The sequence below is a fragment of the Balaenoptera physalus genome, assembly GCF_965194825.1.
Source record: "Balaenoptera physalus genome assembly, chromosome: 7".
Lineage (NCBI taxonomy): Eukaryota > Metazoa > Chordata > Mammalia > Artiodactyla > Balaenopteridae > Balaenoptera > Balaenoptera physalus.
In genome coordinates, this window is record NC_138886.1 from 44,901,001 (window position 1) to 44,919,041 (window position 18,041).

Below are 18,041 nucleotides of genomic sequence, written 5' to 3' on the forward strand. Positions count from 1 at the left end.
CTTCGCGAAAGACCCTGAGGCAGAACCCCAGCTAGACCACCCCCCAAATCCTGATCAACAGAAACTGTACAAGGTGTGTTTTAAGCTGCTAAAGTTTGAGTTGGTTAATTTGTTATGCAGCATTAGATAATAATTCACAACTCACTCCAAATTGTGGCTGAGGCTGATTTGAGTTGCTTTTTTGCTGCTTTCAGTCAAAGAAATTCTGAATAATATGCCTTCCGTACCAGAATCACTTGGGATGGGTCTTGGGCATCTGTAGTTTTTTAAAACTCTGCAGATAAACCTTATGTGCAGCCCAGTTAAAAACCTCTGTTTTATTGGGAAGTATGAATGTTTAACACGTAATTATAATCCATTGGCTTCAAATCAGCTAAACTCCCTTCTTCCCACCATGATGCACTGTGAGGTCAGCTTTTAGGTCAGTGGAAGCTCAGGTAGGTTTCTCCAACATTAGGAAAATCCGAGGTTTCTTCCTCTCCTCTATCTCTAACATAGAAATGAGCAAGAAAGGTTAAACTTCACTGCTTTCATCTTGAATTTCCATCTTGGCTTCACTGTTCCAGGTTAAGACCAGAGCCAGTTTATTTGAAATACTTCTGGCCATGGGACAATTTGCAGTGGCTTCCATCCCATTCTGTTGTCTCCCTTGCCCCTGACTCAGACATACTAACTCTTTCATGCACTATTCCACAAATATTTGTCAAGTATGTACGAAAATTCCCTTTTACCCAGTGAAAACGAGGGCTGTGATGAGATGCTGACTTCTCTCTCACTCATAGATACAGAGCAAAGACGCTGAATTTCCAAACCTGAACCTTGAAAACAGGAGTAAATAAATGGTCAAAGATCTCTTTCTTCCCCTCTTTCTGTATCTTTTTGTCACAAACATGCAAACAACCTCTTATTGCAGCCATACACCAGCATATTATTTTTTAAAAAAATCTTATTAGGGAATCTGAATTACAAAGATCTTGGCCACCAATTGATAATGGAGTCAACCATCTACCTGATATCCTAATATCCTAGTAATTATCCTCAGTTCCTCTCTCACCTCATTTCACTCATGGAAACAACTCCCCAGATCCTATTCATTTTACTTTGGGAATCTCATATTCAGACTTTCACCCTCATCCCTACAGGTACAGCCTTTGTTCAGACTACCTTCATACCCTGCCTAGTCTATTACAACCGCCCCTTAATTGGTATCTTGACAACAACCTTCCTTCACTCCTGTTTACTCTGCACCTCACTGTCAGAGTTATCTTTCAAAATTGTAGATTTTATCAGGCCACTCCCTTTATTAAAAACATGCCATTTACATCATGTACTCCCCAACATGGTGCACTGGGAAGGGCTCATCACATCTGCGGTATTCTTGCCAAAAATGCAGAACCTCAATCTAAACATGAGATAAACCCAATTGAGGGCCATTGTACAAAACAAATGATCAGTACTTTTCCAAAGTGTCAAGATCATGAAAGGAAAAGAAAGACTGAGGAGCTGTGACAAACTGGAGAAGACAAAGGAGGCATGATGAGTAAATGCAATGCTACATCCTGGATTGGATTCTGGACCAGTGGAAGGACATAAGTGGAAAAACTGATTAAATTCATATAAATTCTGTAGTTAATGCTACCATACCAACTTCTTAGTTTTGATCATTGTACTCTGATTAAGCAAGATGTTAACATGAGAGGAAGCTGGGTGGAGAGAATACGAAAACTCTCTGTACCACTCTTGTAACTTTTACAAAGTGAAAAATTATTTCAGAAGGTAGATAAAAAAGAGACCAGAGGGACTTCCCTGGTGGCGCAGTGGTTAAGACTGCGTGCTCCCAATGCAGGGGGCCGGGGTTCGATCCCTGGTCAGGGAACTAGATCCCACATGCATGCTGCAACTAAGGAGCCAGTGAGCCACAACTAAGGAGGCTGCCTGCCGCAACTAAGGAGCCCATGTGCCACAACTAAGACCCGGCGCAACCACATAAATAAATATTAAAAAAAAGAAAAAGAGACCAGAAGAAAAATCATATGCTATTACAAAAAATTCCAATTAACTATAGACGCTTAGTAGAGAGGGAGAGAGGGATAGCTGGAAGGAGGAAAGGGAGAAAGAGAGGCAGAAAGACAGAAAATGAATGTACATTTGGCACGTACCATGGGATAAGACATGAATTTATAAGATCTCCCACTAGTGCCTCACATACACATATAGTATGAGCATCCCACAATGCTAAATGTGGTTCACTCTTTAGAAAATACACCCCCTAAATGCAAGCTAGTTACTTCATCTGGTGCTCAGCTGAAGAAACAGTGATCTGTTCCAACAGTAGAGAAAAAACTGTGCTGATTTATTGAATGTGGCAGAGAAAGCCTCCCAATTTCCCACTGCCCCTCCTTTAGCAATAAAAATCCTGGTTTTTCAGGCCAGAGCATTGTCACCCAGCTATAAGAAATCTAAGAGATTATTTATTTGGAAAAGAGTATAATGTGGCAGTGAAAACCAGGGCTTGGTGTCCATCACATAGAGCAGAATCAAATCTAGCTCTGTGACCTCAAGCAAGTTATTATCTATGTTGAGGCTTAGTCACTTTGTCCATAAAATAGAGATAATGATAATGATCAATTTACTTTATAAATTTGCTGTGAAGATTAAGTTTTTAACCCATGCAAATGCTTTACATTTAACATAGTAATCTGGCATGGAATGTGTGTTCATTAAATATTCGTTATTATTTAAATTTATTTTTATTCATTATTTAAATATTAGTTACTTAGAGAAAATGTCTAAAATTTGTAGCAGTGGAAGGTTAGTGACAAGACTAGTTCAAGTTCAAGTATGACTCCAAATGCATGCTCCATCAATCCAGTAATCAATAGTTTTTAAATTAGGAGCTGTTACTCAGCTTTCTTTTTCCATTCTAGACTTTACTCCTTCGGTAATTCTCACAACCTCTGTATTCTATCCACCAAATCATTGAATCTCTCTAGCTTCCTAAAACGAGGAATCCATCCTCTGATCTAGTGACCAGAGAAGGGAAGCTAGAAGGGAAGATGAATCTCTTTACCTGAATGCTAATGTGAGTCCCATCCCCCATTAAGAGATAGCTTTACCTCATGTACTTTTCATCTTTCCTCTTCCCTCTTTTCTCTTCCCTCTGCCTATGTACAATTAGTACCCCCAAATGAATAGTCCTAATTACTAAGATTATATAAATAAGCTTTTATTTTTTAAACAGCTGACAGTTATAAATAAGAATTTCAGAATTCTTATTTATATGTATATGTGTACCACATCTTCTTTATCCATTCATCTGTTGAAGGACACTTAGGTTGTTTGCATGTCTTGGCAATTGTGAATAATGATGCTATGAACATGGGAATGCAGATATCTCTTCGATACCCTGTTTTCATTTCCTTTGGTGGGGGGGAAGTATTTCAGCTGTATTAGGGCACTGTTAAAAGTTGCTTAAAAAAAAAAAAAAAAAAGAACATCTAGTCTAAAAATCTGTGTTTTCAACCTGAGGGTGAAAACAAGTACATAGTTACTAACAAGTAGTGCTGGATTATATAAACTAAATGTGAATTAGGGTATCAGTAAGTAAATTTCTTTTATTTTTAATTTAATTTTTAAAAATTTTTATTGGAGTATAGTTGCTTTACAATGTTGTGTTAGTTTCTACTGTACAGCAAAGTGAATCAGCTATATGTATACATATATCCCGTTTTTTAGATTTCATTCCCATTTAGGTCACCAGTAAATTTCTAATGAGAAAATTTTGTGATTGTAAAAAAAAATCACTTGACAAATCATGACCGTTGGACTTCTTATGCTTATTTTACCATTTAATATTTTTATATGGAATCACATATGATGGTGGAGTTAGGTACCATAATCTTTCAGTACTTAGACCCTTTAGCAGTCTATATCCAGGCTACTGAAAGAAATCGTAGGCTAAGAGAGCAGGTGGGGGCATTGGGAGAAAGGGAAACCCACTCTTCTTATAAATTTCTATTAGCAATAGTTTTGTAACTCTAGCTACAACCTTTGTCATCCCTTCTGATTCTTCTCTTCATCCCTGTATTCAATTTAGTCTTTTCTTCCTTGGAAAGTAATATCTAGATTTACCTTAATCTCTTCCCTTCACTATTACTGTCTAGCATAAATCTTTATCATGTCATTTCAGGATTATTTGAACAATCTCCTCATCTGGTCTTCCTGACAACAGTTTAGCTACTGGCTCTTGTCTGATTAATTGTTCTGTAATACTGTTTTTACCATATCACTCTACTGCTTCAGAATCTAAAATGAATCTCCACTGCTTAGGGAGTCATTCAGTCTCTTCAGTCTGACTTTTAAAGGTTCTAATAATTTTATACCACCTGAATTATCAAAATTTTCCTCTGTTTCTTAATATGGATTATAGTCAGACTGGTCTTTGCTTTCCTTTCCACCTTGCTCATGCTGTTATTCCCCCACCATGCCAAAGATTGTTATACTTTCCTGTCCAGAATTGATCTTACCTTTTGGTAACATCGTTCAGAATTTCCTTTGGGAATCATCAAACTCTTACCTTTGGTCCATAGGTTTGCATGTGGCTGACTCCACAGCCAGCTCTAGGGTGGACATGAGACCCAAGCCCGGCTAATCAGAGGACCATGACCCCTTGGTCACAGCAATCAGTTCAATAAAGAACATATGACCCGGGGCTTCCCTGGTGGCGCAGTGGTTAAGAATCCGCCTGCTAATGCTGGGCACATGGGTTCGAGCCCTGGTCCGGGAAGATCCCACATGCTGCGGAGCAACTAAGCCTGTGCGCCACAACTACTGAGCCTGTGCTCTAGAGCCCGTGAGCCACAACTACTGAAGCCCACACGCCTAGAGCCCGTGCTCCGCAACAAGAGAAGCCACTGCAATGAGAAGCCCACGCACCGCAACAAAGACCCAACTCAGCCAAAAATAAATACATAAATAACATTATTGAAAAAAAAACATATGACCCAAGCTGGCCCAATGTGAGCCTTGCCTGAACCTTCAGTAGGAACTTTTAGAAAAAGTAGTGCTTGAGAAAGCCAAGAAACAGCAACTGACAGATTCCTGATGATATAATTGAGCTTCTCGATCTACATATGACTGATCTCTTTGGTAATAAGAAACAATTAATACTTTTTTTTCTGTTTTGACTTGAACCAATTTGAATTGGTTTGCAAAGAATACTCCCACCTCTTTGCCTCTTCAAGTTAAGTTTACCCTTTAAGATCTAGCTCTCATGCTACTTTCAAACTGTTCTTCCCTTTCCTTAACTCCCATTATACCTTACTTAATCTACTGCTTTAACACTAAATCATCTCAATTGTTTAATATGTCCTAGTTTTACTTCCCCACTGTACCATAACCTTCTTGAACGCTTGGACCATGAATTACATTTCTCTTGTGTTCACAACACTTAAGAATTTTTTACACTTAAGATGCAGATTGACTGATAAATTATTGGATATATTACTCTTCTTTAGAAATCAGTGGTTAGAATCTCAAGAACAAATGAAAACTGGGCAGATTGTTGCTAATCAGGGCCTAGCTCTTTGGGTAATTCTGTTCCCACCTTACTGATTTAAAAACAAATATGGCAAGAAAGAAGGGGAAATGATATCAATGAGTGTGTTATAAAGACACATTTTGTACCACCTCCTGAAGATTTTTTGGGGGCCTTTGGAGGAGCCTGATAACAGCTCCTCATTTTAAAATGCAGGTTTTATTATTATTCAGGTATGGTGAGACCAGGAGATCAGGAGACAGATGCCATCAACAAGATAGTTTTTACTTACCGTCTTCAAGAAGAGGGGCGTGCTTCACCACATAGGGCCATACAGGGAAGCACCAGGATCAATGAGGAGATGGGGGTGGTCGAGGGGAAAGCGTGGGCAAAAGCGTTTATTGTGGTTTCCACAGTAAAGGCAAGGCAGAGTAAGCATGCTTAGGACTGGCTAGTCTGAATAATTTCAGCAGGCTCTGGGGTGTAGGGACTGTCTCCAGTTATCTAGTCCCTGGTGCTGGGTTGATTAGGGCAGGGGAATATTGACTTGGTGTGTGAGAGTTTGATAAAGAAGGTGGTTGAAGGATGGATGTGGGTTCTGGATTGGTCAGTTTGTATATGAAAGGTCCAGGGGATTTGTTAGCTATTGGACAATTAGCTAGCCGTGAGAGGAGCAGTCTCTCCCCAGTCAGTGAGGCCCCAGGTGGCAGAGCATCAAGAATACGGAAAATAAGGGGCAGAACAAGGACCCACTGCACCCTAGATGGCCAGGGACCATGGGCAGTGCCTGGGATCCCCACCTTAAAGGGAATTGTTCCTGAGTGGTGCCTTGGGCTTTGCCAGCCTGGATTTATGGGGTGAGCTTCCCTCCTGGAGCCCTGTGAGTAGTTAGCCCTCCTTTTTGATTGTGGTTACTTAAAAAACAAAAAAAATTTCATTGCAACCACCTATAAATCGTATTTTACAAATTGCAGAAATGAAGATACAGAGGACTGCCACCCACTGAGCTAGGCATAGACACCAAATGTCTTGGTTCCCATTCTTTTGTTTTAGAGGTGTGTGCCTACATGTTTAGGGGCGAAATAATGTGGTATCTAGAATTTGCTTCAGAATAACGGAGAGTGGGAGGTACAAAGGAAACAAGATTGGCCGTGAGTGATGACTGTTGAAGCTGTGTGGTAGTTCTCATTGCTATTCTCAGTACTTTGTACATGTTAGAAATTTTCCATAATAAAACTTAAAAAAAAAAAAGAATACAGAAAATAAGAAAATATAGTTACTACACTCCCCTCTATCCCACCTGGGTTCAGAACAATTGAGCAATAAGACAAAGCAGAGGCAGATGGTAGTCCAAATATCCCCTCTTTTACTGATAAAGCCTACCTTGGAGAATATATCTTTACGCGAGAGTCAAATGGGCCTCCTAACTCCATTCAGAATTAGACTTACTCATATAGTCATAGCAGTATTGGACCAGGACAACTTTTCCAGCTGGGAAGGATTTTATGGCATGAGTAACAGAGAAGAAATTGTGCTTACTATAAGCAAGTTTACTCCCAAGAGGGGCGAAATAAATAAGGCCCGGAGCTGAGTTGAGCACACCCAGTTTATTCCTCCCAAATGTTCCAATCAGATGAGACACTCCACCTTCCCCAGACAGAGGAGTAGAGAAAGTCAAGGGGTATTGCTTGACTGAACTCCCTTTTCGTAGATGGACAGGCCAAGAGTGGGAAAGAAACATTACCTCCCACCAAAAAACATTGATTTTTCTGGAGATTTTAGTAAGATAATGGAATTCTGCCACTTCCCTAGCCATGATTCCAGCTTGTAAGTTTTCATTTCTTCATCTTCATCTATTGGATGGCTCTAATTCTGCAAAAGAAACTCTTCTATCTTCAGAACTTCAGTTTTCTGCTGTATGACATCATACTCTTATTCTGCCTTTGGCTGAAGGTAAAAAGGCTTTTTTTTTTTTTCCTCTCTGAAAAGACATTAAATCTGAACATGGACATCACATCCACCACGGATACTTCCTTCTTCTGCAGCCTGATGCCTCCTCCCACCAAGATTTTTTATGTCCATCCAAAATATTACAAGCTTGTTTACAACATATTTTTTATTAAGGCACACTTTTAGTAAAATGCTGATATAAAACTTTTGGTATAAAATTTTGTAGAAAAATTAGAAAATTCAGTCATGCAAAGTGAAGAAGATAAATGAGCTCATATTCTGCTGGGGAACCAGATATTTTAGCAACTAATTACAAAGGAGTGTGAGGCACTCAGTAACAGAGGAAGGAGAGCTCTGAGATCATAGGGGAAGGAGTGATTCTTTGTGGGTGATAAGGTGAGGGGATGGGTGGGGACTTAATAGGACATAACTGGAAAGATTGCCTGTGGCCCACTGGGAAGGATGTTATATGTTATATGTTATGTTAAAGAACTTAGACTTTATTCAATAAGCAGTGGAACATCACTGTGGGATTTGAATCAGAAGAGCAACATAATCAATTCATTTTTTAAAAATATTTATTTACTTATTTTTGGCTGCGTCAGGTCTTAGTTGCGGCATGCGGGATCTTTTCTTGCGGCACGCGGGCTCCAGAGTGTGTGGGCTGTGTAGTTGTGGCACGTGGGCTCTCTAGTTGTGGCTTGTGTGCTCAGTAGTTGCGGTGCACAGGTTTAGTTGCCCTGCAGCATGTGGGATCTTAGTTCTCCAACCAGGGATTGAACCTGCGTCCCCTGCATTGGAAGGCAGACTCTAAACCACTGGACCACCAGGGAAGTCCCTACTCAATTCACTTTTGAAAAAGAAAACTATTTATTGAGAAAAAAATCATTTGAAGTCTCTCATATACCTGGGGCACTAGCATATGTGAGGGAAATCTGGAGGCTAGCAGGTAAGTTAGGAAGTGTTGCAATAGACCAGATTCTTGACCTCGGCCAAGCCCTGCCCCAAATAATTTTTATGTAAGCTCATTTATTAGCAAGTAAAGTACATACCAGGATTCATTTGGCATAGAGCATAGAGTACAATAAAAGAAACTAAAGCCAAACCTTAATTATATATACATATTAAGTTAGTTATGCTTATAGTGTGGGTATATATTAAATCAGAGAGATTTGTTCTTTGAGAGGATTTCTGTCACTCCTACTTTATTTCTTTTTTCTGTTTAAACATGAAGATAAAGGTCCTGTTATTTGCCTTCTTAGCAGCAAACTCCCCCCATCCCCACCTAGCTTAGAGTGCTTAGTTTTCTTCTTGATAAGAGAGGCCTGATAGGTTTAGGCCAAAATAAAAATTCTGATTGTATTTCAGGATTATGAAGATGATATTAATTAGTCTAAGCCTGTCCAGGTAATTCTATATCTTTTGTCTACTGTTAGTTTAGAAATGGGAATGTGAAGCACTATGGGAAGTCTGCTGGGTGGCTTCCAGGAAAAGTGTTCCTGTTGAAGAAAAGAGACACATATAGGAGGAAACAGGCTTTCTTTGCTGAATTTGTTGTATCTGGGTGTGATGCCTTGAACTGTGGCAACCACCTTACGATTGTGAGGGAGTAAGCTAGCATGCTGAAAATAGCCGAGCCCAAGGATGGAAAGGACTGGGTTGATAATCTGGAGCTGATGTAGCTTGGAACTTCATGTTTTTTTAGATAGTAAATGTCCTTATTATTTAAGCTAGTTTTAGTTGGGTGTTCTGTTCATATCACTGAGAGCAGTCTACCTAATATAGGCTCTCAGAGAGAAAGATACTATGAAACATTTATCTATCATCAGTAAAAGGACTCATATGTGTATGTTCTGTGTTGTTTCTAAAGCAGTGCTTTTCAAATTTTAACGTACCTATAAAACACCTGGTGGTATTGTTTAAATGCAAATTCAGTAGGTGAGGCCTGAAATACTACATTTCTAAGAAGCTCCCAGGATTTGTCCATGGTGCTGGAATAGGGTCCACACCTTTGAGCAGCAAATGTAGACCACAGCTATAGCTCATTAAAGGTTAGATAGATGGGAAACCTCCAAGTGACTGATAGGATTTTTAAAGGGAGAGCCAGGAGTCAGGATGAGGTACAGTAGTGACTGCTAATTCAAACAGATTAGCCCAACATTATTCCTTATTAATACTGATAATTTCAGAAAAGATAAGGGGCAGATAGGTGCCAGGGGCAGACAGAAACCAGGACAAGATCTTAGAGGCTGCCTCTGAAGAGAAGAAGGAAGTAGAAAGTGTCTTTCTTACTTGTAGGAGGTGCTCAGACAAAGCACAAATTCTTGGTACTAGCAGGTCTTTTAGATGACTTTCAGAGGCCTTTTGCCTGAAAATACTGCGGTACTCCCATCTTTACCACCATAGGTAATTTAAACCACCACCAACAAAATAATCTGTAAAATAAGTGTAAGGAAGTACAAATTTTGATTTTCCTCCACAATGACTACTCTGACACTTTTTTTGGGGGGGGGAAGTAATAGCTATGTTACTCTTCTTAAATTTTTGGTGGGGGTACATTTGCTTGACTGGTACCCTAAACATGCATGGGTATGCCAATAGGGTCTGTTGGCCCTGGATTTCTGGACAGGGAAGCATGGAATAATGTCAGTTTAAATTATTCTTTTAACTTGAAATGTTTCCCAACAACAACAACAAAATGATTTAGAGCTTAGAGGATGGGAAAACTTATTTGTAGGGCTAATTTAGTGCTTCTGGAAAGAAGTAGTGACTCCTAGCAGTATGGTAAATAATCTATGACTTATTTTCCCAAGTTTGAGAATAACTATTGAGAGCATTAAAATAATGTGTACACAAAGATTGCAACTGAAAGTGGCTCCTGTGATTAAGAATATAAAGATTCTCTAAAGGTAAAAAGAGATCATTTACAGGAGTCATATCTTTAGTTCCACAGTGGAGAGTATCGTCATTATTTAAAGACAAATTATGGTATTCTTAGCCTAAATCCAGGTATTAGAACAAAGAATACAAAGGCAAAACTAGCTAGTTCTCAGTCAAAGACAGTACTCATAAAGAGCAGACTTAATAGAGGGATTCCAAGAAGAAAAACTGTAAACCCCAGAATGATGACAATTATAAGGGGACCCTGATATTAAGCTGAGGAAGTCCCTAGCTGCTGTTCCCTTTTTCCATGAGGTCCTTAGATCAATAGCAATTTGAATCTTTGTTGATATAAAAACAAGATATTTAAACATAAAGAGTAAGAAATAGTTTATCTCCATAAACATATTTCTTGAGCAATCTAGTCTATTGCTTTTCATAAGTAAAGTATACATATCTTTTCTCGCCCACCTAGAATGCCAAATTGCTGTAAATAACAATTATTTGCAAGGTTTACAAAAGTAAAAGGACTTCATGAAACTGATGTAAGAATAAACAAGATCAACTTCAGTAGAGGCAGTAGATCCAGTGGTTAATAGTATTTTGGGCTTTGTCTAGGAGCTGTATGCTTTGATAGCATTACTTAAAGTCTTTAAATTACAGTGGTTTCATCTGTTTAAAAAAACCCAGGAATGACGATACTATTTTAAGTACTAAGTTAAAGACAATGATGTATGTAGTGTTTAGCACAGTGCCTGGCACTTGTAAATTCTTGTACTCAATCCATAAACTGGTTTTAGAAAATCTTCACATGCCAGACACTGTGCTGGATGTTGGGGATATGGTCTTGAACAAAACAGATCAATATATGCATCTCGCCCTCAAAGAACTTAAGAGTCTAGTAGGGAAAGCAACTGGTTAAAAGGTAAACCAACATAATATTTAAGTGCCAACTTTCAGTGAGATATCCACTTGGGGAACATGAGGTGAATAGAAATATACTTATGATTAACAGGTGAATAGGCCTGCTGATTTCTAAGCCTTTATTTATAAACATTTATTTATTATGAAACAACCTTGAGAATAATGAAGGCGTAACTTTGTTGGTAGGACTGGGAAAACTAAGGGACGCTTAGTATGTTTTGGTTATTAATTCTTGGAGGTTAATTGACCTTGGGATGAAAACATTCCCAAACTCTCAGCCCAAAGGGCTCTATTGTTTGGGAAGATCTCTATATGAGAAACTCATTGCAAAGAAATTAGGAAGAGGAAGTCTTAAGAGAAGTGTTTTAAAACAAGGTCAAAAATGTATTCTGAAGAGAAAATATTTATTAAGCTGATATACTAGGCATTTCTTGCTCTTTATCTCATTTATTTCTCCCAATGGCCCTGTAGGAAGGGTAATATTACATCCATTTTAGAAACAATACAGTCGAGACCTCAAGTAACTTTTTTAAACAGGTCACACTTACTAACTGGCAAAGTGAAAATGAGAAGTCCATGTTTCCACTAGCTTCTAGCTGCCTTTAGCTCAGTGCAAGAGACATAGGAGGCAACCAACACATTTGCTGGAAAGAATGAATGAATAAATGTACTTTAGCTCTGCTATTTATGTGTCCCTGGGTAAGACAATTTTTCTGAGTCTGTCTTCATTTCTTAAAGGAATATAACAAGACTTACTTCACAGAGTTGAGGTAAGGAACAAATAAGGTGATACAATAGGGAAAAACAATTAAAATATAAAATATTAAATGTTAGCATGATATATGTCACAAATTATGACATGTATAATTTGTGTGTGCATATGAAAACAGCATTGGTAACAGTTAATATTATGAGGGCTTTCCTGGTGGCGCAGTGGTTGAGAATCTGCCTGCCAATGCAGGGGACACGGGTTCGAGCCCTGGTCTGGGAAGATCCCACATGCCGCGGAGCAACTAGGCCCGTGAGCCACAACTACTGAGCCTGCGCGTCTGGAGCCTGTGCTCCGCAACAAGAGAGGCCGCGATAGTGAGGCCGCGCACTGCGATGAAGAGTGGCCCCCGCTTGCCACAACTAGAGAAAGCCCTCGCACAGAAACGAAGACCCAACACAGCCATAAAAAAAAAAAAAAAAAAAAAAATCCTTCCTTAAAAAAAATATATATATATTATGAGAATTTATACATAACTTCCAAACACCAGACTCTAAGAAAAAAGGTACTGGATAGAAAAATTGGAAGAATAGGCAAGGAATTGATATATTGTGTCTGGGACGGGGATATTGGTGGTTAGGGACAGGGTAAAGAAACTTTACATTTGTAACCCTTTGCATTTTCCTTTTGAATTTTGAACCATGTATTACTGCATTACTATTCAAAAAATAAATAACTTTAAACTTTATAAAAACATTGTATTAAAATGTAACATTAACACAGAATAACCACAGTACTTTTTTTAGCATTGCCTTTATTTCAATTATTAATTTAAATTATGAAAATGAAGCCACTTCGTTTTCTTTTTTTTTTTGAGAATTTAAATATTTTATTATATAAAGTTATACCCAAAATTGTGCTTCATTTTTTCACTATATACTTTAACTCAAGGACATTTGTAAAAGCAGTACATTTTAGAAATCCTGAAAGAAATTCCACTAGCTATAGGCTATTTAAATACTGCTTACAGAAAGTATTTTAAAAAAAAGGGGAAGTACAAATGAACTTATTTACAAAACAGAAGTAGAGTCACAAATGTAGAAAACAAACTTATGGTTACCAGGGGATAAGGGGGGGAGGGATAAATTGGGACACTAGGACTGACATGTACACACTACTATATATAAAATAGATAACTAATAAGAACCTGCTCTATAGCACAGGGAACTCTACTCAATATTCTGTAATGGCCTATATGGGAAAAGAATCTTAAAAAAAAAAGGAGTGCATATGTGTATAACTGATTCACTTTGCTATACACTCGGAACTAACACAACATTGTAAATCAACTATACTCCAATAAAAATTTTTTAAAAATATTAAAGCCAGCACCATATAAACAGCATACACTTAAATAAAAGAGATGAATGCTTAACATACAGAGTAATGTTTTTTTGTTTTTTAAATAAATAAATTTATTTATTTATTTATTTTTGGCTGTGTTGGGTCTTCGTTGCTGTGTGCGGGCTTTCTCTAGTTGCAGCGAGCAGGGGCCACTCTTCGTTGTGGTGCGCGGGCTTCTCATTGTGGTGGCTTCTCCTGTTGTGGAGCACGGGCTCTAGGTGCGTGGGTTTCAGTAGTTCTGGCACATGGGCTCAGTAGTTGTGGCTTGCGGGCTCTAGAGCGCAGGCTCAGTAGTTGTGGTGCACGGGCTTAGTTGCTCCACGGCATGTGGGATCTTCTCGGATTAGGGCTCGAACCTGTGTCCCCTGCAGTGGCAGGTGGATGCTTAACCACTGTGCCACCAGGGAAGCCCCAGAGTAATGTTTTTTATTCACTGATAAACTAAAGGTCCATTTCAAGATGTCTCTCTTGTATACTTCATTTGTTTTATTAGCAAGCAAAGCCCTATAAGGGATGGCTTCATCTAGTCCTCAGACTCGGATCCATCTTCATCTTGACTAATCTGGAAGTAACGAAGTTCGTAAATCTCCTTGTCAGATGCAACCACACGAAGCCAATCACGAATATTGTTCTTTTTAAGGTATTTCTTGGTATTTCAAATACCTTTTACAGAACTGTTTCTCAGAAACAACTGCGATTTTATTCTTGAAGCGTTCAATGTGAACGACATTCCCAAGATTCCCAGTTTTTCCATTCACTTTAACCTTCTCCCGTAGCAACTGTTCAAAATTTCCAGAATCAAAAATTCCATCTTCTACTGGATGAGTAAGGTCCAAATTAAACTTCCAGGTTGACTTCTTAGGCTTCCTGTCTTCGGCGCCATCCTGAAGGCCCGCCGCGCGATCAGAGAGCCACTTCATTTTCAATATGATTATATCTTTTTAACAGAATCCGTGGTCCCTGAGCAAGTTTAATTCTCCTGAATAAAACAATCTTCTTTTACCATTATTTTGAAAGACTGTTTTGCTGGATGGTAGATTAAATTGAGTGAAACGAGTTATATTCTAAGAATAACATCAAATGCAGGTAGGGCAGCGGTTTTATCCACGAGCCCAGAGAGAAATGGGGCGGAAAATGAACGCAGGTAAATAAGAGTTAGTGGTTAAGTCTGACATTGCTATGGGCCACGGTTTGATGTTGGTGCTGCACCGCGTTATGGCTCCTTTGCGCTTTGGTGGTCTTCCAAAGTGCGAGTACTAGACAGAGTTAGGTTCCTGAATTTTTCCCGATCTGCTGCCATGACCAGTCCAGGGCTTGGGTTAGGGCTTTCGCTGGCCCCTAAACACTGAAAAGATGACAGTGTCCCTCTACATTTATGCAATTAAAAATAGAAATTCACTTAAGAAATTCATTAAAACTTAACAGGGCGAATTCAAGACCTTCCTTCTAGACTTTCTGAAATAAAAGTTCCGATTAAATTCATCAAAGCTGAACTTTTTTTCAGCATTTCTCCTTTGCTAATGTGTTAGCCTTAGTTCAGCGGCCTGTTCCACCACCCGGCACTCACCGGCTCTCAAGCCCGAACCACGCGGCTGCTCGCAGGTGCCATCCTCAACCTGCCAGGAATCTCCTCCTTCGCCCCACCCATCTGGCCCTTGCCCCCGCCCACTTCACGCGTTGTCGTGACATCAGCGCGCCGTCGCCAAAGGCCGGCAGCAAATGAGCGCAGGTGGCTGCGGCCCTTCGTCGTACTCTCGAATGCGCAAGCGCGGTCGTTCCGGGTGCTCGGAAGACCTGGCGGAGCCCGGCGCTGATGGAGGCCCGAGGGCGGCGGGGGCGGGGCGCGCCGCGAGCTGGGGGCATGTCCACGGCGGGCGCCGTCTAGAGGAGGGCCGAGCAGCCGCCACCACGCTTTCCGTCGCGGCGAGACGCAAGCGAGCCAGGCCGAGGGCCGCGGCGGCGATGCAGCGACGGCGGCGCCCTCCGCCGCCAGTCTCTCAGCTGCCCGAGGGCTGCGGGGGAGGCGGCGGCAGCCGCGGAGGAGGCGGCGGGAGCGAGGAGGTGGAAGTGCAGTTCTCCGCCGGGCGTTTGGGCTCCGCCGCGGCGGTTTCGGCGGCGGCGGCCACGCGCAGCACAGAGGAAGAGGAGGAGAGGCTCGAGCGCGAGCACTTCTGGAAGATCATTAATGCCTTCCGCTACTACGGGTAAGGAGCCCGTGGCGGACCCCTGCTCAGCCCGTCGGCGCGCCCGCTGATTGCGGCTGACCCGTCCGCACCGTGGCGCACGCCGCGCTCGCCCTCCGGTCGCCACGCCTCCTGGGCGTCGGAACCGGGCCGCCTCAGCTGACCTCCGCGCCCCCGAGTCATCTCGCACCACCTTAGCCCTTCCCGGCCCTGCACTCCCGCGTGTCTGCCGCGCCGTCTGTTGCTCAGCCTCTTGTCTTCTGATCTCAGGATCACATTAGCCCTCTTGCCTTTCATCCCTCGTTAAAGGTTTGGCTTTGAGGCCGGTGAGGGTGACCGGAAAAGTGCTGTAAGAATTTCAGATAGAAGATGGTGGTGGTAAAATCGTCCAGTGCTGGGCATGATTTGTATGTATTGTCGCTGTCCTGCAAACTGAACAGGCGGAGAGCCCAAGTTCACCTACACGTGGGATGCCGTAGGATGTTTTTTCTCAAACTGTTGTCAGTTCTTGTGAGAGCAGCATTAAGATTTCCGCCCCTTACACACCCCCACCCTTGGCGCTGCGAAAGCACAGCACTTTTGTGGTGAGCGAGTGAATGATGCTGCTCAGTGTCTTTAACTGGTGGGTGAAATTAAGGTCGGAGATGGTCCGGATGTTCTAAAATTTGCAGATTTTTAAGGGGGAAACGAGGGAAAGCAATGTAATAGCCGCTTTTATGATATTTTTCTGCAAATATTTATCGAATTCTCACTGTGGGTTGGGCACAGTGGTAGGACTTTAAAACTTCCTTTCATTTTTCTTGTAGATAAATCGTAAAGTAGCTTAGTCACAAAATTATAATTCCAAGATCTGAAAGGGACTTAAAACAATTGGATTTTCAGGTAAAGAAAGCACTTTTATTCGTGTGAGAGATGTGTACACCGACGGCGATGTTCTGAGTCTGCAGTTGGAATCAGATATATGTGACCTCCTACTGAAGTAAAACTGTTCCCTTAGATGGCCTCCTGTGCTGTATGCAAATTTTTAAATATTTCTTGACTGACCTCCTCAAGGGCAGGGGCTGAGCCTTATTTATTTTTATGTTGCCAGTGCTTGGCATGTTGTTGGGGCTCTATTTTTAACAAATAAGGCAAGTAGTAACAAAGAAGTATATTTGTTATTCCCAAATAGTTTGTCAATTTGTGACTGATGGTTAAACTAGTTTGTTACTATTCTGAATTTTAAAACTTGCTTAATGAAAGCTTGAAGTTACTTTAGACTCTGATTAAATTTGTGACATGTATTTTTGAAGTTGAGAGATCTTGATGAAATAATTTACTAATTAAACTCGGGCATAGGAGCCATGGATTGCATTACTTATGGAGCTCAAAAGGGAATTAATAACATGGGGATTTGATTTAGTATCAACGGAGTGAGGAAGGCAGACAACTGGAGCATTGAACTTGTTACAAGTATTGTGTCTGGAAGAACCATACAGCGAGGGGAAGAAGCTGACATTAGATAGCCAGAAGTGTTAGCTGCAGAAAAGTCTGGTATATTTTACTGTTGAAAAGTGTAGAAAGAATACTGGGAAATGTCTTGGGACTGTTGTGGACTCAGTTAAAATGTGTGTTTGTACGCAGTTCAAATATATTGGGACTAATTTAGAATTGATATTTATGATTGGGTATCAGCTGGGCCTTTTTGTGGGGGAGGGCAGGGGGGTTTGACCTGAAACTAGGACCTAAGTGTGGCAATATAGAAAAGGGCACTGTGTGCATGTTCTGGTGGTTGTGATACAATTTGCTATACTCTCCTCCCTCTTCTTTACCACTTCAGTGTGGGACAGGAAAATTTCATTTTTAACAACAATCCTTTTTATTTGCATGTACTCTCTTAATGAAAAAATTGAAATCCCTGTGCTGAAAATAGTATACAATTAAAAATATGTTTAGGGGTATGGGAAGGATTGTGTAGCAGAAAACACTGGATTATTACATTCCAACATTTTATAATCTTCTAGACCTGTACTGCCCAATACCATAGCCACTAATCACATCTGGCTGCATTTAAGCTTAAATTACTTAAAATTTAATAAAATTAAAAATTCTTTTCCTCGGTCTCACTAGCTACATTTCAGGTACTCAGTAGCCACATGTGGCTATTGTCTGCTGTATTGGACAGTGCAGATGTAAGCCTTTCCATCATTGTAGTAAGTTCTTATGGACAATTCTGTTCTAGACCTTTAGCAGATACTTCCAAATTTCAGACAGTTTGGTTTTACTACTCACTGCCTTTTTGTCAGTATATAGGAGATTTAGATAAAGGTCATAAGGCAAGAAATGTCTTTTGATTAATATTTTCTCTTTCCAAGAGAAAAACAAATATCATATATTAACGCATGTATGTGGAACCTAGAAAAATGGTACAGATGAACCGGTTTGCAGGGCAGAAATAGAGGCACAGATGCAGAGA

The 18,041-nt window shown here is 40.5% G+C and overlaps 1 protein-coding gene and 1 pseudogene across 5 annotated transcripts in view; one reads left to right on the top strand and one right to left on the bottom strand.

The window, feature by feature from the left end:
• Positions 1-922: 922 nt before the first annotated feature.
• Positions 923-14,987, bottom strand: LOC309664965 (ribosomal protein eL22-like pseudogene; annotated as a pseudogene). The gene is made up of 2 exons (XR_014268436.1): positions 14,971-14,987; positions 923-14,382 (listed from the first exon to the last, which is right to left on the bottom strand). The product of XR_014268436.1 is annotated as a ribosomal protein eL22-like pseudogene (transcript).
• A 120-nt stretch (positions 14,988-15,107) lies between these two features.
• CARNMT1 (carnosine N-methyltransferase 1) overlaps positions 15,108-18,041 on the top strand; it is a 42,492-nt gene continuing 39,558 nt past the window's right edge. For 3 of the 4 annotated variants that reach the window (XM_082471033.1, XM_082471034.1, XM_082471035.1), the window contains exon 1: positions 15,108-15,607. In XM_082471033.1, coding sequence (XP_082327159.1) covers positions 15,123-15,607 — 485 coding nt within the window. In that variant the 5' untranslated portion in view covers positions 15,108-15,122. Of the gene's footprint in view, positions 15,608-15,631; positions 16,171-18,041 lie in introns of those variants that run through there. The other variant, XM_082471036.1, reaches the window with a different exon arrangement.